The sequence below is a fragment of the Kryptolebias marmoratus genome, linkage group LG8 (assembly GCF_001649575.2).
Source record: "Kryptolebias marmoratus isolate JLee-2015 linkage group LG8, ASM164957v2, whole genome shotgun sequence".
In the NCBI taxonomy this organism is placed as follows: domain Eukaryota; kingdom Metazoa; phylum Chordata; class Actinopteri; order Cyprinodontiformes; family Rivulidae; genus Kryptolebias; species Kryptolebias marmoratus.
This window is the reverse complement of record NC_051437.1, coordinates 14,648,594-14,669,524: the sequence shown is the minus strand read 5'-3', so window position 1 is coordinate 14,669,524 and position 20,931 is coordinate 14,648,594. Positions and strand designations below refer to the sequence as shown.

Genomic DNA, 20,931 nt, shown 5'->3' with positions numbered 1-20,931 from the left:
TTTTCTTGTTTTGTTTTTTTTGGCTTCTTGGAAGATGTTTTGCTACTCGTCCAAAGAGCTTTCTCAGCTCAATTCAGTTTGTTTGGATTGTTAAAGAAAAACAGATGTTTTGGGGTTTTTTTCCCCTCTCCTAAGGATGTTTATAAATTCTGTTGCATCTAAAATGATGGTAAATAACATTTTTGATAGAAATTTCTTTCAGATGTGAAGCCATTATGAATCTCAGTCACGCTTTCATTTTGAATCTTATTAATTAATGATGATAAAGACATAGTTAGGGTCTCACTTATCCACAGTGTGAGTGGCAGTAAGACATTTATAACCACTACTAAATATCTCCCTCTGAATCAGTGAGGTTCAATCTTTTTCTTTAAGTTTAAATTGATATTTTCCTTTGTAGCCATATCTTTTAGGTTGGGTGCAAAATCAGATGATTAAGAGACTTTTGTTTGACATTACAGCCGTAGCTCATCATGTTCACATACATGTTTCTTCTGTGCGATGCAGCTTCATTTCATTTATTTACATGTTTTGAGATATTTCTGAACCTATTCATTTTTATTCCTGGGTAGTTGATTTGAGTTTCAAGCTTAAATCCTTTGGTCCTGTTGACTGTTCTTTTTTTTTTTTATTTCTCTTCTCATAATTTTTTGGAACATAATAAATGCCTGGAGAGGAGAAAAACAAACAAACCAGCCAACAGTAATTTAGAAGTACAGTCGCCTGAATTTAATTGTCTTGCAGTCTTGAATTCTGGACAAAAAACACATTTAGAAACCATTTTAAGCCCCAGTCTTGAGTATTTCAGGTTTTATTTCTTTTTCATTCTTCACACTATGCCATGTGTTCGCACTGCCCTCCCCATGGAGGCACAAGAATCCTCTCTGAAAGTCGAGAAAGTGTGGCGAGAAAAACAAACGACTGTCAAAACAGAAATACGTAAGCCATTCTTAACATGTGTAAAACAATGATTTACAAAAAAAAAGAAAAGAAAAAATGGAAATAGCACCAAGTTGAGACAAACTTTACAGTATTTTGTTAAAAAGACCAGACTGGTGTCGACACAGAGGAAGTTGAGTGTGCTTGTCAGCAGAAACCCATAGCAGCATTTTGTTTAGTTATCATTTCTCCAGAACAAACATTTTTTACATCATAACAATGCAGTCACTTCATATAAGTTAAAAAAGTAAAATGACTAAACATTTATAATAAAAAAATGCCCTTACAGAATAAATCACAAGGGAAATATTGTCAGACTATACAACCACATACATCGTGTTCCGCCACATCAGGAGGCACTGGGGCAAAGGCCTTATGAGAGATGACTTTTACCAGTTCATTTGTATCCGTGCAGATATGATTTAAAGAGAGAGGACAGAAGCAGAGGAAGACACTTGAGACTGATTAAAAGCACACACACACACACACAGTGAGTCTTTCCTTCCTCAAAAAATAAAAAAAGAAATCTGCAGCTCAGTTGCTACTGGTCTTCGTTTTGGTTGGTGGTTTCTTTGGACGCACAGTCTTTGATCTCCCCTTTCAGCTCGGCGAGCTGCTCTGAGTGGACGGCCAAAGTGCCGTTCATCTGGGCCAGGTACTCATCTGAGTGTCTCTCCAGCTCTGCCCTGATCCGCTCCAGGTGCTCCACCAGCTCCCCCAGGTTGCTGCACTGGCCCTCCACCTGGCTCACCCTGCTGCCAACATCCTTCACCTCTTTGTGCACCTCCATGGCTGTGCTGCGGCAGCCATGCAGCCCCCCCAACAACTGTCTCTTCAAGGCCGCCAGCTCTCCCTTCAGCTGTGCCAGCCGCCTCTCGCCAGCTCCGAGGAGGGAGGCTTGGTGGCCGACGAGTTTGGTGATCCCTTGCACCTGATTGACCAGCTGATGCTCCCTCTCCTCCCATGATGAGTTGGCATGGCTCACTTCAGTTGAAATAATACTGATGGAGTCCTTCAGGCCCTTCAGAGTGCGATTCACGGAGTTGATGTTGACCTTTAGCAGTGTGATCTCTCCCTGGACGGCGCCCTCTGAGTCCTCCTGTGCAATTCGAACGAGCAGGTTGTGCAGGGTGTTGTTAATATGGTCCAGCTGGTTCGAATGGGAGTCCAGACGGTCTATCATCTTCTTTTCCATTCCCTCACAGTCCTCGCCTACCACAGTTCCCCCAACACCCCCTTCTGGAGGGGTGGAGGGTGCACATGAAGAGGTGCAGAGAAGCTCCAGGTCAATTAGCTGTTTCTGGATTCTACTCAGGTCTCCCTCCACCCTCCTCCTAACGGACTCAATCTCTGTCTCCAGTGCAGGGACCACCTGACCCTCCAGAAGAGCCGGAACAGTGGCATTGCTTAGTTCCTCCACAGCCACAAACACTCTGTCCTCCAGGGTCTTCAGCTTGTCTTCTAGCATAGTTTTGAAGCCATCCAGAGAACCAGGAAGCCTTTCAATGCCATCAGGTCCAACGATGGTGGCATTGAGTCTGTCCTCGATGTCCACCAGGCGGGTCTCAATCATAGTATCGATCTGAACACCTTGTTCAACGATGGCTCTCTGCAGCTGCCTCTGAGATTCTGTCAAATCCTTTACTGATTCTTCCAGCAGCAGCACGCGCTGAGACAGGCTGTTCACCTGTAATTATCAATAATTTAATCCATTAGTCACACAGTAGACCATCCAGTCATATGTTATTATGCAGTTTTATGGCATGAACCTAATGGAAATAGTTTTATAGTTTGGTATTTTTGGAAATATACTTCTGCTTTCACTATGAAGCTGAAATGAGAAGATCGAAGGCAGTTTAATGTTTATTCACTAAAGATGAAGAAATGGTTAATTTAAGAACAGGAAACAACAGTAACCTAATTTCTTGTGCCTAATTTAATTGTCTATGGAAGCATAATTTGTGCCTTGTATATGCTCAACATCTTTATTAAACATTTTATATTAATTTAACTTCTATTTATTTCGCCAGTATGTAGACTGATTGTTCATTAATTAGCTTTGTCAGCTTATGGCATGCTTTATGGTAAGCATTTTCTGCCTTATTGTTTGCTATACAGACAGAGCTTCCCTTTAATTCTTTGACAGAAGGTTACTTAATTAATTTGATTGGCATGTTCCATGTATTTGTGGCATGCTTGTCATAGTGAAATGATTCATACCTGTCCACAGCAACTCTCAGTCAGAGTCAGACCTTGAATCTGAGCCTGCAAAGTGCCCAACTCCTCCCTGAGGCCAGTTTCCCTGCCATCCAGAGACTGCTGCATCTGCTCCTGGCCATCCATGTGCTCCCTGTGGCACTGCCTTTTCACCTCCCCAATTTTTTCATCGCACTGGCTCTCCAGGCCAGTCAGACGTCGCTCAAAGCCATCCAGGATCTCAGCCCTCACTGTAGCCAGCCTGTTATCCAAGATCTCATCCACAAAAGAGGTAGAGTCAGGACTATGGATGGGCTGGCCTCCGACTCCTTCCAACAGCGTCTTCAGCTGGCCATCGTGACCCAAGACCATTCCCTAATGAGGCACATTAAGAAGAGGATACAGTAAAAGGTAGTATTTGATAAGGCTGTAACAGGTCTGAGGCTTGATTTTTCTTTCTAGTTAGAGTACCTGAATTTTCTCCAAAATGTGAGTTTTGGCTCGCAGTTCATCCCTCACTTCTGTCACTCTCCCTGCTAGGTCTCCAAATCCAGGAAGGGTCTGTCCTCCTTCCAGACCATCAGGACTCCCGTCTGGGATCACACCAAATCCCACGGTGGAGTCGTGGCCCCTTGGAGCGTTGGGCAGCAGCGACACCAACAGTTTGTTGGTGTCTTCCCGGAGAGATGTGCGCAGTCGATCCTCGAGTCCAGCCACCACCCCATTGAGGGTGTTCAGACCCTGAGTGAGACGACGCAGGTCCTCCTCCATTCGGTCCAAACGTTCACCAGTCACTCCTGGTATTTTGGTCCCTGGAATTTTAAGACAAGCACAAAACACAGTGAGGTGACTGGCAGCTATGTATCTCAAACCTTAACAATAAAACCCCAGTTGGGATCAGCTCTTACCATAGTTGGGTTTTCCCCTCCCAGTAGGCAATTGTCCTGTGAGAACATCAGGGAAGGGTTTGCCTGGCTCCAGCTGGCCTCCTCCGGGCTTCTGGTCCACAGGGGGTCTCGGGAAGCCTTTGACACCTGGACGATGGGGGAGATTGGGCCCAACGACGTCAGGCAGTGATGTAGGTCCGTCATGGCATGATTCTCCAGAATGACCGGGGCAACACCTCCACTCCAGCTCTGTCACGGTCTTAAAACCCACCTTGTACTTTGGTTTAAAGAAAGTTCTGTACCTGAAGGGAAGAACATGAACACGTATGTTTATCTCCGCTGACCAACAAATATAGAGAGGTTTTTACTATCTAAAGTATTTTCTTTTAACCAATTCTGCCAGGAGCACAAAGGGATATGAAGATAATGCAGAATAAAGTGAATGAAGTTGTTCTCTATGGGATTAAACATGGATTAGAGGAAGATTGGGAGATTAAGATAAAGTATGGTGTAAATGGCATGGCATCAGAGGATTGGATGCGGGTCAGCACCCCCAACTTTAGCATTATCTTGTTTAAAATCAAACTCCACCTCTTCTTTCACAATACACACACACACAGAGAAAGATTTAACTTTTATTTTTGAAGATAAAATCCACTTTAGTTTCCCTCTGTGTGGGGGCTTTTCAAATGCATATTACACGGATGAGAAAGAACAAAAATAATCACGTCTGCTACAAAATAGTCAAATCAAACTGATACCTAAGAGCTTCAGTGATAAGCTGTAGGCTGTAGACTGGCAATTAATCTACCTACAACACCAACCATTTTTTTTTAATATTCACTCTATAAATTTACAAAAGTAGGAGAGCAAGTGAAAGGCAAAAAGGACCATGTCTAAACTGGAATAGTTTTTCAGGAGGAAATGGTCTTTTTTTAATGTAAAGAAAAGTAAATGTTACTGTTACTCTCCTCAGATCATATTCAGCTAAGAAAACAATCTTTATTCCCTTCAGTGAGATGTCTTTGTAGAAGATTGTGAGGAAAACTATGAACCTCCAGTGTAAGAACAGTTTACCATCTCATCACTAGAGGGCAGCAGTAACACACAAAATGTTCTACAGTTGGCTCTGGCATCCAGTTTGCTGTAAGTGAAGACATAACTTATTTTAAATGCCACAATAAAGTTCATTGTGTTCACTTGTGTGGCAGTAAAGCCATTGTGCAATGTTAGCATTTTGCCGTTCAGACTGATTGACTCACATGATGACGGGACATTTCTGACCCCAGATGCACTTGGTGGTGTATTCAGCGTTCACATAGGTTTCCACTCCTTCCTGCATGATGCATGTGACGTTCTTTTGGACCATGTAGGCGCAGTGGTTTCTGTGGGAATAAAAGGGTTTATGTAGGAGATATACAGGTTATACGCTGTTCATCTGATTAAGCATGTTGACGGGCCTTGTTTCACTTTGTGCCTGACAAAACAACCAGGTGAAATGTCAGCAAGTGAAAAAGTTGTTTCTGACTTATTGCATGACTTTGTTGTTTTATTTGCATGCTTTTATTTATTATTATATAGTGCTGGTGTTGTTCTATAATATTTTGCTATAAAAATCTCATTCTACTAACATATTTTTATCATATGGTCTCCATCATTCTCTTCAACAGACAAACATGTACAGAAAGTCCATTTGATCTCTCATCAGCTGCCTGTTTGAAACAATAATGCTGTCCAAACACTTCACAGTTGTTTTTGCCTCACCTAATGCACAGTCCAGTAAAAATCACGTGTTTAATTGCTGGCAAAACCATTTTCTGAACAATCTGTTATTATAGCACTAATATAAAAAAAACCTGTTGATTAAACATTTTATTGTCTATCCATCATGGACACTTAACTTTAAGCCAAAAAATGTTCTAACCAAGGCAAAAATTTGTTAAAACATTTTGCTATCAAGCCCCTGAGAAAAGCTGCAGTAATGCTGCAAACATGTTGCTGTAGGTTTCTTCAGGCTTCACGTGATGAAAATGCATTCATCTGCTGATGTTTCTTGCTGATTTACTGCCAAGTTTATGTTACAATGCTAATACAAAAAAACTGATCTGTCTACTGATATTTGTAAAAAAAAATCAATTTAAAGAACAAAATTTGTTTCATTCAGTGTTTCTGTGATTTTAGATTTGGTCACACAAAGAAAGCCATGCTTTTTACACACACCTATGTACTAGATTCTTCTCTCAAATATGTCAACATTTTCTTTTAAATCACCACATGGATGCCAAAGAAAGTCATTCACATATGGAGTTGTCTTTTTGAAGCTTCTGCTCTGCTGGATGACGAGTTTAAGAAATATGTTGGATGTTAAAACCCCATATTAAGAGTTTCTTTGTATGTTCATTTTTATGCATCTACTCTGTGTCAACACTTGTATCAGGGCACTGGTGCTGTTTCCCCTGTTTCTTTCATTAGATGGACTCAAACTCCACTTGTAAAAAAAAGTCTTTCCACAGATGTCAAAGACACCCAAAAGCTGTGCAAAGAGGAGCTAATTATTTTATGCACAGGCCTAAAGCACACATGTATAAACTGTTTGCACCAGTACAAAGGGAACATGTCAGAAATAATCACCCAACACCGAGAGATATCATAGATAGTGTGTTCAACTCTGAACATGCTCAATTGCGCCCAGAATCAAACACATAATAGCTTCACTGGTTGCATCACACTGGAGCTGGACCTTCCTCTGTCTCCCCGAGGCTGCTCCCTGCCAGTGCAGCTATAGCAACTGCTAAATGTTCCTCTGGCCTCTGTGCAACACAGGAAATGATGATCGGAGCTCCTCCGACTCACACGTGAAGAATTTCTTACATTCAGAAGGGAGCATTTAGCAGCACATCATGCGGTACTTAACATCGCTCCGCAGCTGTTTCAGGAAAAATAGCCACGTTAGGTGCTGAGGGGAGGGACGCAGGCCCGGGGAGGGTCAAGTTAACAGGTTCAGGGCACTAACAGGGAGGAAAGCCAGTCAGAGCTCGCTGCAAACATCTGACTCCGTTGACAGAGTTTATTTGTGTGCCACCGCTCTGCCCGTGTTGACACATGTTAATAGCAGCGGAAGGAAAAGGGCAGGAGCTGGAATGACAGAGCTCCTTTCATACCGAGCTGACAACCTGCTGCCAGGTCAAGCGCCGTAAAGGAGGAAGGAGTTAGAACCTGCACTGATGTGGTATGATGGGAGCACCTAAAACACTTTCAACCCCACACATGCAGTTGTAGCTGGCTGCTGCGGATGATTTTCTTAGTGAAACAATAACAAGCTAATCTGGTTGGAATGACAGCAATGTTTACCGCAAATACTGTGTATGAAATGGAAACTCCATGCGAGGAGCAGAAGTTCTGATCTTTTGAAGTGGGGTTCTGTGGAAAAGTTATGAACAACTGGTATTTTACCTGTCATAGACAGCTCTTTGAACAACCTCAGTTTGCAAAAAATACTGATTAGTTAGTTATTAGTGATGGCTGTTTCTAATAGACCTAAATGGATCGCTACTGTGGTAAAACTTCTCAAATGTGTCAAAACAGGTTTTGCAAACACATTTACTCTGCACTCAGTTTCTTTTTACACAGTTATTTACATAGATTTCTACGGTTATTTCTTGTTGTTCAAAGAGCTTTCTACAACAGGTAAGATATTGTCGGTTCATAGCTTTTCCACAAAAGCCGACATCAAAAAAAAAAAATCTGAACTTTCCCTTTAATGTGACAGCATATGTTGTGTTGCATTCCTTCTGGCACATTTCCCCAAGTCAATAAATTCTCTAAGAAATATTTTGTCACATGTGCTACTAATAATCTGCTTTAATGCTGTTTCTTTTGTGGACCACACTTGCAGACTCTTTTTTTTTATTGCCCCTGAAAAAAGTTTAACAATGATCCCTTCCTGTATTATCATCTGTTTGTTAGTAGGCCCCAGAGACACTTTACAGAGCCAGAACTCTTTTATTTATTTATTTTCTTTATGTGTTTTTTTTTTTTTTTTTTTTTTAAGACTCATAATCCCCTTTGTGACTTTCATGATCTCAATTTCAAGTTCAGTAACTTTATTATCATTCAAATCCAATTTAACAGCTAAGGCTTATCCGACCGACCGAAAAGGTTTATGGTTTCCTGTTTCATTTTATTTCTTGAGTACGTGAAAGTTGGGGAAAATCCCTTAAAGCCACAAACATACTTGTGACAGCTGACAGAGAGCAGATTAGTGCACGTGTGAACGGAACACAGTGAGTGTGTGACCCTTCGCACATAACCAGCTCTGATCGGGGGAGTGAAACGTGACCGTGTTGACTGATCTGTTTGTCAGGTGCACATCTGCGAGGCAGCCCGAGACCTCCAAACTAACTCGCGATCAATGAAAAGTGCAGGAATCCAGATGTACACAACGAAAAAGAAGAAAACTTCTGTGCATGGGTTTCGATTTCTCGTGCACTCGGTGTGCCTGCTTTCACAGGTTTGTCTGTGTCATTTAGGAGTGGTATTTTATCCTGAGTGTCTCACAAACATGGGGGGCCAAGTGCTGGGATAAATCCTGTCCTTCTGCTCTGCAGCGTCAGTCGGGGCAACAGCAGGTCAGCTCCTCCGCTGTGCAAAAACAGATTCTTTAACAGGACAAATGTTCAGTTTCAACTTGAAAGGTGACTATAATGTGTCTAAAGCTGCACAGACTACACAAACCCGGTGCCAAAAATACGACCCCAGGATGTCGGAGTGCTCGTATGTGAGTGCTGTCTCTGCTTTTTTTTTGTTATTGTCTCAGCCATGTCCAGCTGCTGAAGGATAGGTGAGAACTTTGTTTTGGCTGCATGTGTGTGTGGGAGGAACTCCAGCTGGGAGAAGGCAATGCTAATCTGGGCTGTACGACAAAAAAAAAAAAAGAACAGTAATAAGAAAAGGTTGATCTGTATCTATATCATCTTAGAGAAAGCGGAAGGGAAAATGATGAAGAGAGAGAGAGCTGAGTAAGTGTAGTCTGAACTTCTCAGACTTGAACTAATATGACACTAGGGGAAATACAAACACTGCGTGACACGCAGGAACGCCGAGACATACTGTGCAATGGTCAAGTCTACTTTATTTATGACTAACATTTGAAAACAACCAACTAAACTAAACAAACCGCTGCTATAGATTACCACAATAACATCCTCAATAAACCTTCCTGTCCTAATCACAGAGCTTCACTCTTTCCTTCCTGTTTGTTGAGTATTTCTTAAGGAGCATTGCTTCCTCTTCCTTAAGGACACTCATGCTGCATGGCTAAGTTTCTACAATCACCCAGAACAGACAAACCATACACTAGCTGAAGCACAGTACTTTTATGTTGCTTGTTTCTCTTTTTTTTTCCACTTTTCTTGTCACCTGTTGAACTCCATAAAGAAACTCAGTTAAGTTCTTTGGAAATTTATTTAATAAAATCAGCTTCAATTACAAATGAGTGGCTCCTTATTATTGTAGCTATGATGTTACTGAGGGTAAATCATGGAAAACAGGTTAGGTGTACCTTTTATGACTTCTTTCTACTTGTGTTTTTGTACATTAGGATGCCATTTTAACTTTACTGTTTATGTCCCATGTCACAGACAGAAGGGCTAACAGGCATTTTTTTGCACACAGCTTTACAGTAAGAGGGGGGTTTTTCTGCTTCGTTTCGTAGAAAACTACAATAGATACGGGAATCGTGTCACAAAAATTGCAGTGGATGGTGAAAATGGGACCCAAATGCACACAAAGACAAAGCTGGCAAGCAGATGATTCCAGGAACTTTATTTCTTAAACAGCAAAATTGAAACAGACTAACCAGAACTATGAAGAATTTAAATCAAAAGCAAAAACTGAATAATAGGGAGCAGCAATCTTCTTCTTTTTCTTTTGGCTGTTCTTTTCTCAGAGGTCACCACGGCGAGTCATCCTCCTCCATCTAACTCTGTCTCTGCGTCCTCTGTCGTCCCTCCAACTACCTCCATGTCCTATCTAACTGCATCCATATATCTCCTCTTTGTCTTTTTCTTGGCAGCTGCATCGCTAACATCCTTCTGCCAATTTACCCACTGTTCTGAAATTATTCTTGAGTCAGAAACAGAAAATAAATGTAATTAAATGTACAAGTGGCAAGGCATAGCCAAACAAAACAGAAAACTGGGCACATGGTAGGAGAATTAAATCCATAAACAGGCAAATGCTGAACATGGACAACAGAGTAAACGGCAACAAAATAAAACACATTTGGTCACCAAATATACAGGAACAGACCATCTAAGTGTTAACCCTGTGTGGATAATGCTGGTTCTTCATGTTATTGGCAGAATTTACAACTGATGTTGTGCAGCCTTGCTGTTAATGATCCTGCGTGGACAATTTTACCAGATGATGCAACTTCACTATCTTATCACTGGGTTTATGGCTTTTGTCAGGTCAATTGAGTTTGCCCCCATGTTCCTGCTCAGGCTTTAATATTGCACAGTTTGAATTATGGTGCAAAAATGTACTTTTAAAGGTACCAACAAATAATGTAAAAATGTACAATTGTTCAACGTACCTTGATTTCCACCTGTGTTTGCAGCTCAAGAAATGCTTTGCAGCAGCAAGAGGATATAAATTCTGCTGTGGTCCTTGTTGTTTGTGCTGAAGAAGAGGCTTTTAACTAATGATGGATCTACTGGAAATGTCAACTAATTTCTACAAAGCAATGTTAAGTTTAATGTGTGTTAGGATTGTTTTTATTGTCCAGCCCTACTTAATCATGGTTAGAAGAAAACCATGATTTTGTTTAAAACTCCCTTTGTTGACGTTTCATGTTAAAAAATGATGTTTAACCTACTTGTGGCCTTTGGATCAAATAGACTCAAAGTTACAAGGGCTTCTCTACCTCTCTCCATCTCTCTCTTTTGAAGGCTTCAGGAGGATTAAGGACATGGGTTACAAAAAGTTTCTGGCAAAGGCTTTGACTAAGAGAGTTCTGACCAAGGTTCAGGTCACACCCCAAGGGTATTATTTTTACATGCAACTGTGAAACTAGACTCCCATTTAAAAACCTTTTCATTTGATGTGCTTGGTATCCTTTTCTTTCGTTAGAATCTGCCCTCCCTAAACAAAAAAGTCTTGACCGTCACAGGCACCGGCACCCTCTGTTTCACAAAACTGGGGATCTTTGGACACTGACCTTTTGTAGTTCCCTCTTAGAGCCACCTGGCTTCAAAGAAAGTCTTTAAGGGACATGTATCCCCAAGTAAGAAATCCAGAGACTCCTTGTGTTATTTTAATGCTGACTTACGAGACTGATGAACTTGTCTAAAGCTTCAGACTTGCTTGCCAGCTCAGTCCCCGCAGCACACAAGGCACAACCTTTTTGCTTGGCCAAGCCGTTGATGTTATTATAAAATTTTGCACATTTTACAAACGCTAAACACTTTCCCGTGGCTTGTTTTAACGTGTTCATAAGTTGTGACCCCTTCAAAATCATAAGAAAACACACAAAATATTAAAAAAAACCTTTTTGCTCCACACCCTTGAGAACCACCTAGTTCATGCTATCTTTACCTTCATACCCTAAAATATTATCTTGTTAGTGCGTGGCATTTTTTTAACCTCCAGTCTGGTCCCACAGTAAATATTTCCAGTATAGGATGACAGTTTTACAGCATCCCATGGGAAAAGCAGAATTCCCATCTCAGATTCTCATGTGGAGAGTCAAACCTTACACCTCCACCTTTTTCTGACCCAAAACAACTCATCTTTCAGTGGCACGTCTCAAAACTTTGCTTTCTATATAAGTTTGAAATGTGAAAACTGCACATAGTCTCTGTTTAATTATTTAGGCATACCAGTCGTGCTTCTGGCTGCGTCGCTAATATTTTATTTTCCCTTCCTCTGTTGATATTTTACGAACCCCCCTCATGCGTCGCCTCACCACTGTTCCCTCCACGGCCTCGCTTGTTTTGACACTGTGGCACTAAGTGGCTCACCTTTCTCATTACTGACCACACTCTCACCTGCAGGGGGCCCTGACTGTTTGAACCCCGGCCAATGCTGTCAGCTCTGACAGATTTATGAGCGGTGTGGGACAAATAGTGAACCATTCAATTTTTTATATGCCATTTAATAGCCGTGTCTATAGGCTAACAAAGCTCTTCCAGCCCCCACCACCCACACCCCCTCCCATCTCTTTTCATATATGCTTTTAATGATGCCTATTTCTAGCCAGCTGGCATATCTTAAGGCTCCATGCTCTGGGTTGACTGAAGTTACTCTTGGATAATGACTGGAGTTAAAGATACTCCCAGCTTCAAGACCTATAGGGGAGTCCTTTGGCATTCAGAGAAAAGGTCAGCCAAGCCAGCTTTCATTATTAAAGCTGAAAGGCACACCATCAGTTACACGCGTTTCAATTTTTTGTCCAGCTGCTAGGTCTTTGTGCAAGTACACAGTAAAAATCCAGGTGTATGGACACACTGATACCAATTTTTGTCATATGAGTTGTTAGTTGTTGAAATTACGGAACTGCATCTAATCTCTTTAGACGCTTCATTTGGTATGCGAAAGAGAAAGAGGCTGAAATGCGTGAGGCAAAAAACAACAACAATGACAACAAACAACAATTTTACTTATCCCTAGGCATTTCCCAAAGTACTTAATCCGCTTTTCTCTTTGTGCTTTTGGAAATTGGAGTTTTTCAGACAGCCTTATTAGATTAGTGAGACTCACTGTAGCTACTGTGTTCAGTGAAAGCCTTCAGAGTGACTGAAAAGCAACACTAAACACATACAAATGACATAATCATGGTGCTGGGAAGGACAAAAGTAATCAAACTAAAACTTGTGAAAGAGACAAAAAAAAAGTCTTAATTTGCAATGGTCTTGTTGACAATATTATATTTGTGAGAAAAATGACTTGGCATTTTAAAAAGGTTTTCTTGCTGGCAATGCAAAAAAAATAATTGGCATCTACACATTGACCTTATAAAGTTAAAATCAGTAAAGAAAGGCTTAGTTTGTCATACTGTAGCATTAATATTGTCAACAACCAGCTGTCTTACCATTAAGAAAATACTATAAAAAAATGCATTTAAGCTATTCCATCCTTTAAAGTACTTTTGTTGCTAGATGTGCACAAAAGAAAAAAAAGACAAAATACAAAGCATTGTTCACAGTAGCATTTGTATTCTCATCTACAGCCTCAGTTTGTTAAGAACCATTTTTTTTTCTTTACTTTAATACGATGAAGTTATTCTGACTGACATAACTTTTTAATCTTAAACATTTTATTTCAAGAAGCCTATAAAACAGCCTATAACTGCAGCATAAACCAGCAGTCACAAGCTGCTGCTCTGCACTGCAAAGTTTCTGGTTTATTGGATAAAATCTGTTTAAAGCAATGTAATGCCACTCCTCTTTCCCCCCCTGATAACATACTGTAGAAACTTTCTTTCTGAAGAAAAACCCTGCAAGGTATTTGCACATGTGCAGTTCATCAGCTGCTGTGCAGTAACTTCAATATAAAGTCATACTAATCAGGAGAACAGAGAAAGATCTGAGTACAGCGCTAAAGCAATACTTTGAATTTATGAAGCAGTGCTACTGACCTTCCTCTAGAAACTAAAGTTGCTCACCCACTCCCTATTTTAGGTGGGTCTTTTTTGTTTTTCTGTCGAGAAAAAAAGGTTATATAAAAAACCTTGAGATGATGCCAAAACAACCCTAAACTAAGTTATCGGTGAGTAATGCAAAGTTTATGCTTGCCAATCTCAGCTTCACAAATGGCAACTCCCACCAAACCTGATGTCACAGCACTGTTTGTGTTTCTGCAAGTCATGCACAACCCAGTTTTTTGTAACATCTAGAGTTCTGTTCAAGTAGCAGATTGTAAAACATAAAGAGCAGCTGGACGGAGCCTGTTAGCAGTTTTATTTGGATCGGCATCTGCACGACTGTTACATTTGTGTATGAAAAATGTACTTCCTATATGACATCTTTAGCTGGCCACAAGAACTGCAGTGATCGCAGCACATTTCAGGCCTGGGTTTAAACAGCCAGTCCACCACTGACATCACAACTTGCTCTCACCATGACCAACACTTAAGCTTATTTCTGGTTTACAGATTTGGTAGGTGAAGGCCCAGATATAATCCCAATCAGGAAGAAAACTTAGATGCCCTGTCATCATTTATAAACACAATAACAACATGAAGAATTCATATGTTTAAGGAGAATTTAACTGAATCCTAAATCTACTGCAGCAGTTCATGTCAGGTGATCCTGTTCAGTCTACATGGCCGTTGTTGCAATGGTCCTGTACCCAACATGAGTCAGCCGTCTGGAGACTGCAAGTGGTTCATATGAAGCAACGCAACAAGGCAGTTCTTTAAATGTTGAGGCTTCAGCCTTAATTTTAATTCTTCCTCTTGTTAATACTTCCTCACACTGGCCCCAATATTGCTATGTCAGACCAACTCATCCATAACATTTTTAAAATGAATGTCCCCCGATGTATGAGTGGACTGATAAAACATCAGACAACAGCATTTGAAACTGAGAGTCAAGCTTAAATTGGTGCAAAGAAAAAGACTCCAATGTTCATAAAGAGGGACTGGAAGAGGAATTATTTATTTGTCAACAGTCTTCTACCACTTTGTTTGGAGTCAGTATAATTGACATTTATCCAGGCATCAAGAATAAAATAAAGAACTGTTTCTTAGAGACCCTTTCACTTGTATTAGATAAGCTATAAGTTTGATAAATAACTCAGTTATAGCAGCTTGGGAGTATACTGCCCAGTCTTTGTATCTCTTAGCAGGAGACTGGCTCTGTTTCTGTTCTCCACTGGACAATCAACGTAAACTTACAAGAGCAACCCATAACCTCTGACCTCCATCAACCAGCTGACCTTTCCCCCTTGATCTCCGCCCCATAGATCACAGGCGAGCGCCAAGATGCAACTCAAGCCTCATCGGTGGTGACATGCGACACATGCTGGGCTTCTCATTGACTTGGAAAAAAAAAAGTTTCCCAACGATGAGTGTATGGTTCCTGGATTCTGTTTCACTGTGGTACGCTGTGGTGCAAAATGAGACGTACTTGTAAGATGTTAACGAACCTCCTAATACAATTTTTTTGATGAAACAGATCTACAAAGCAACCCTAAAAGAACCAGTTTGATCATAATCAAGTAAAAGCACATTTGTGGCAAAGTTGTGACAGGTACAGTGTCGTTATTGTCTAACATGTCACTGTCAGTGATTAGAGGGCCATAAACTTTCTCACAAAAGCAAGTGCTTGCATTGAATGAAAGAAATGACTGTGAAATTAAATCACTCGCTTTGCTGCCAAAACATAGTTGATAACTCAACGTGACGTCAAAATGTCTGCGGTACACCACTTGCAGGGAATTTTGAAATACCTCACCATAACAAGTGTTCTGTAAATATGACAGTGTGTTCGGTAAAAAAACAAAACAAAAGTTCAAACTGAGAGAAACCCTTCACAAAGCACACTTGGACACACAGTGTTTTAGACACAACAGAGCATGTATGTTATTTTTAAGTCTCTATTTCCACTGAGCAGTCAGGCTGACAACAACTGAGTTCATATAACTGTGGAGGTGGTCTGACACCTAAACACCCCGGGGCCGGCTGTGTCCAACAAAGGTCACCAGTTCTCGTTTAAACACTAGGAACTCACAGACACATGTTGAGGAATATCATCAGCCACAAGCAACAACGATTTACTGACAGTCTCTGATCACTCCGTTCAGTTTGACCAGAACAACCTGAAGCATCTGGTTATTCTATGATCTTGGGATTCAAGCCTGAAAAACTGTTTAATGACAAACAAACAAACTGCATCTATGGCTTGATTTAAAAGGTAAATGAAAGCCACTGTCATTTGACATCACCGTGCTATAAATGTGGAAAGTAATGTTTAGCAAACTCTGTGTCAAATAAAATGAAGTAACATGGTTCTGCAATGCTGGTCAAACACTGAATGTTGGTTAATCAGCACTGGAACTAACTAAAGGCTTAAAGATGTGTTTTAGTCGCTAAACCTCGTAATTAAATGTTTGCAGTTCACCGCATCACAATCCCATAATATGAATGTGACAATACACATTAGATTGATGCTGACATTATAATGTACATTGTCCTGATAATTAATTTTAGCATTTTAAAGAAGTGTCACTGGAGGTCAGTGAGATAATGAAAAAACAATGCACACAACACAAAGTAAAGTATGTCTGTAGGCAATTTTGGGTAATCATTTACACTGCAAACAGAAAATCTTTTTTTTAACTTCAGTAACTGCATTATAGTTTTAAACCCATGTAATGTTTTGTAAGTTTGATGTTTTAAATGCTTGCTGACTTGCTAACTGTTGTTACTGGCAGTGTAGTGGAGTCAGCATTCATCTAACAAATGTTCAGTCTGTGAACCGTGTGGTTTCAACACAGCTTCCACGGATTTCTGAGAAGCTAAACGTTGGTCACCACCAAACATAAGCTGAATTTTTGCATAATGTTTCCTTTCTGCACGTGTTAAATCATTTAGAAGGGGTGTGGGGTGGATGTAATGTTGTTCAAAATAACTTCTGTAAACAGTTATTTTTATTGACATTTATATTACTCTTTTTTCCAATAAGCAATATTCTGTTATCTTAATTCTCCCATAAGTACTATTCCAAGTGGTGGTTATATGATTGGCCGTTAAAGCAATAGTTCAGATCTTTTGAAGTGGGGTTCTGTGCAAAGGTTATGGACAATTGATATCACACCTGTTACAAGCTTCTTTCACAGAAAAAAAATCTTAATGCCGGGACTGAGAGACCTTATGGCTGTCTCAATGTGATTTGTGTCAACCCACCAAAGACACACCTCTAAGCCATTAAACAAGGTAGTAATAGTACCGTAAAAATCGGCATATGAAAGAGGAAACCAGCTCCACGGCTCCACGGTGTGATGTGGTGATAACAGATGATCTGTGCGCCCAGCTGACAGCGGGATTTAGAATGTCCGACACGGATTTTATGTGTAGAGCTTCATGTCAACACCATGGAGTTATACTCTAGGCCTTCATTAATGAATGTGCACATCTTTGCTGGGCATGAGTGGCTCATCTGGGGATTTATGAACGTTCAGAAGCAGCCTAAAGAATTTTTTATGGCCATATTGGATAACTGTTTTGTGAAAGAGGTCATAAATAACTGTTAGAACAGCCTCAGTTTGGCAAAAAAAAAGTTTAATCTCGACTGAAATGTCGAGCTAAAGGCCACCTCAACAAAATCTAAACTATTCATTTAAGGTAGGAACTAGGATGAATGAAATTGTCTTGTAATGTGAGAAAAATTAAGAAGAAAAGTGAAAGTGGTTTTTGCATTGAGGGTGAGGGATGCTGTACAGTCTGTTCAGTGAAGATGAGCGTATATGGCAGATTATTTAGGGCTGGGCAATCAGCAGCCTCCTGTGGCAGCTTGAGGGGAGCAGCAGGTAGCTGGGGAGCTGTCCAAAGACATAACAGCTCTCATGGGAAGTCAAGCAAAAGAGAAGAGGAGGAGGAAAGGGGAAGAAAAACTGAGAGACCTTGACAGGTCAAACAGTTACAGCCAACCAAGCAAACGTCCGCATGGGTTTTTTTTTTTTAATTCTCACAGTCTTTTAATATTTGCACAGCTTAGCACTGTTGTTCTTAAGTCTTTTGAAGATATCTGTTAAGTAATGTTGTTAGTGCATTGCGTCCCCTCTTACTCCTTTGTGGTGATAGGGAAAGGAGCATAAAGTCTTTGTGTTATTGCTTTAATACTGATTGGAGACTCATTGGGCCACTCCCATTTGGCAGCAAGTACCCATCTGTACTGTCAGCCTTGTCCTTAACTCAGCCCTCCTCCCACCACTTACAGTTCCCTGCGACTCTGAGGGATCCCAGCCCATGCAGTTCGCTCTGCTGCACCATAAAAACCACAACAGTGGCTTTGGTTTTGAAACACAGCATGTGATTGTTGCCCTGTAATGTTTATCCTTAGCCACAGATGGGTTTTTTTGTTGTTGTTGTTTTTTTTTATGTGAGCTGCAGAAGAGGTTCTGATTTAGTGTGAAACAGAAACAGAGCATCAATTCAGAGATCTGTTATCAAATTTATTCAATAACTAAAACCATATTTCTGAAACACGCTGGTGACAATGTTTCTAAGGAATGCATATAGCATCAGGTTAGCACAACTTATAACCCATCTTGGAAAAGACAAATAAATGGTGCAGTAGTATTTTTGGCTTGACCAAAAAGACAACACTTACTTGTGACGGGTCATAGGCTTGTTTGGTGAGTAATGAGGGCTGAGTCCGGCCTTGTAGAGGTTGTATCTGTTTCCATAGAAAGGACCGATATGGCCTCCATACAGAGTTCCTTTACTGTCCACCACAGAGAGCAACAGTCCAAGGAGAAAGATCTGTGCAGTGACTTGGCACAACTTGGTCCACATTGTTTGTTTGGTTTAATGTCAGTCTTGAAAAGCTTGGTTAGTTCCAGAGTCTCAGAGATGCAAGGAGCTGATGATGAAGTTGAAAAGTGGTAGTTTTAGGGCTCCTCAGGGTGTGAAGGTGTTCTCCGCTACAGTTCAAGTCTTGCTTTCTTCAGTGGACCCTGAAGGAGACATGGAGCCGAGACAGCTATAGCATCATAAGCAGCATCTTGCCCTGTCCACTTTCAGTTTTCAAACTAACACAAAAAAAAACAACAATCTGAGCTCACAGGACAGAGAAGCAAGAGAGCCCGTGAGCCTGAAGAGGGAAGGGAAGGAATGAAGGCAAAGAAAACAACCCAAAGGTGTTCTGGAGGAGGGGAGAGGAGAAAGGAGAGCAGTAGAAAGAAGAGAATGAGGGTAGAGAGTGTGAGTGCCTCTAAAGTTTAAGCTTCATATACACACACACACACACAAGACCTGCAGACGAAGCTCAACCCTCCAAGTAATGTGCGCTCTGTATGAGTGAGGGTGTGTGTTGTTTGCGTGTGTGTGTGCAAGCAGCGTGTTGCTCTGCTGCCTCTGAAGGGGCAGGCAGACAGCCTGTATTTGCATATCCCACCCCAACTTGGCTTCTCCAGCTTCTCTGCACATTGAGGGGACGGGCTGATAATATCATTCCGGGATTCTTTTCTTTTTCTCTTCAACATCAGCAATAACTTTTGAGCAGATTTACAACTTCAGATCAGTTTTTATTTAACTCTGTGCACCATTGTCCTTCTCATCTCTCTTGTCTCAGTCAATTTTTGTCTTCCAAATCCCTAAAGGTTTTATGCATTTGCCCACTTTTTAAAAAATATTTTCCTCTCCATCTCTTTTGCAGGAGCAGCTGTACATCAAAGCAACACCCTGGTGTGCAATGCCATGTGCGGAGCTGAGGCCAGCCGAAACGCTGCAGAGCCGGACACAATGGACCTCCTCCTTTCTTCTCTGCGGTCAGTCATTAAAAATCCCAATAAGAGCTTCAGTGAATATCCACACCCAGACCCCCCGCTTACATTTTTACTGTTCCTCTATTTAGGTTTTTGGATTCATGCCGTACTGCCTCCTGTGCATGTCAGTTTTTTTTAAATGGAAATTATAAGATCAGTTTCCAAAATAAGTGAGACTCAGTGACCGAGAGGGAATTTAGAACCCTAAAACAAAACTGTATAAACTTTAAAAGAAAAGTTTTCCTCCAGACACATAAAAAAGGTAAGAAACCAGTCGACAGAAAAAAAAGACTGTAAAGCATGGGTTTTATGTATAATCTAAAAGCCACTGAGTGGATCTGTGCTCTTCCTCACAACATATTTTGTTGAGAAGGGTTTATAATAGTTATAATTAAAGACAAATCATATTTTTTCTGATTTGTGACAAATCTTTTAGAGGATGAAATCCAAGTCGTTTTGATGGAAAAACCAATAAGGAAAAAAAAAGATTCCCATTTTCCAAAAATGGTGACTTTTTCCTCTTATAGCTGACTTATTATTGCCACCACAGCCATGAAAAGAGGGTAATCATGTAATCATCTGTGTGTACTTGTGTTTGTTTGTCTATTGGCAAACTATCTCATGAGCCACTTGACAGATTTAATGACACTCTCAGAAAGTATTTATTGGATGAACATTTACACAGCTAATCATCTTAACAAACCCAAAAATGGCTAAAATTCAGTCAGTTTTATAGACATTACCCTGAAATTCGGTTAGGTCTTTTCAGAACATCACCCTCAAAACATACTCTGAGCTCCAACAGATTTCATGAGAGCTTTGTTTAAAACTTTAGCATTAACTGTTACAGTCAACTATCTGTTTGTTGACAAAACCAAAGGATGGATTTTAATGAAACTCATTGGTTGGCAATCATTGGTTGTATCTCTGCAACTGTTAAACTTCTGGAGTTAACCCAATTCAAGATGGCCACCACAGCTAATTGAACTTAGCAAACACAAAAACAGCTACATATTAGCCAGTTGTACCAATATTGAGCTAAAAATTGCTGTGAGTAACTGAGAGTCATCACATCCCGTAATCTTAGTACTAACAGGTTGCATGAGGCATTTCTTTTTAACTTCAGTGTGTAAGTCTGTGGGCGATATACATTCCCTTAGTGCTAGCTTTATTATAATATGTTTAGACAAAAATGTGTAGAAAGCTACACTGAAAGGGAGTGACTCAGAGGAAGAAGTTTGTAGCATCTTTCCCACCTTTGTGTTGACTGCGCACCATTGAACCTGCTCTATTTACCCTTCATTTACAAGTCAATGTGAAAGGAAAACCCCTACTTTCACAGTTTGCAAAGAGACGCGTCACATATGTGGAATAGTTCCTAAACATGTGGAGGACCCAGAGGCATTCAGCCACGAAGATG

The 20,931-nt window shown here is 40.7% G+C and overlaps 1 protein-coding gene across 1 annotated transcript; it reads right to left on the bottom strand.

Moving 5' to 3' along the window:
* Positions 1–719: 719 nt before the first annotated feature.
* On the bottom strand, positions 720–19,066 carry LOC108235140 (EMILIN-3). Its single transcript, XM_017414954.3, has 6 exons — positions 18,356–19,066; positions 5,285–5,407; positions 4,044–4,324; positions 3,607–3,947; positions 3,160–3,510; positions 720–2,626 (listed from the first exon to the last, which is right to left on the bottom strand). Exons 1-6 carry the CDS (start codon positions 18,538–18,540, stop codon positions 1,481–1,483), a joined length of 2,427 nt encoding a protein of 808 aa, XP_017270443.1. The 5' UTR covers positions 18,541–19,066; the 3' UTR covers positions 720–1,480.
* Positions 19,067–20,931: the final 1,865 nt, after the last annotated feature.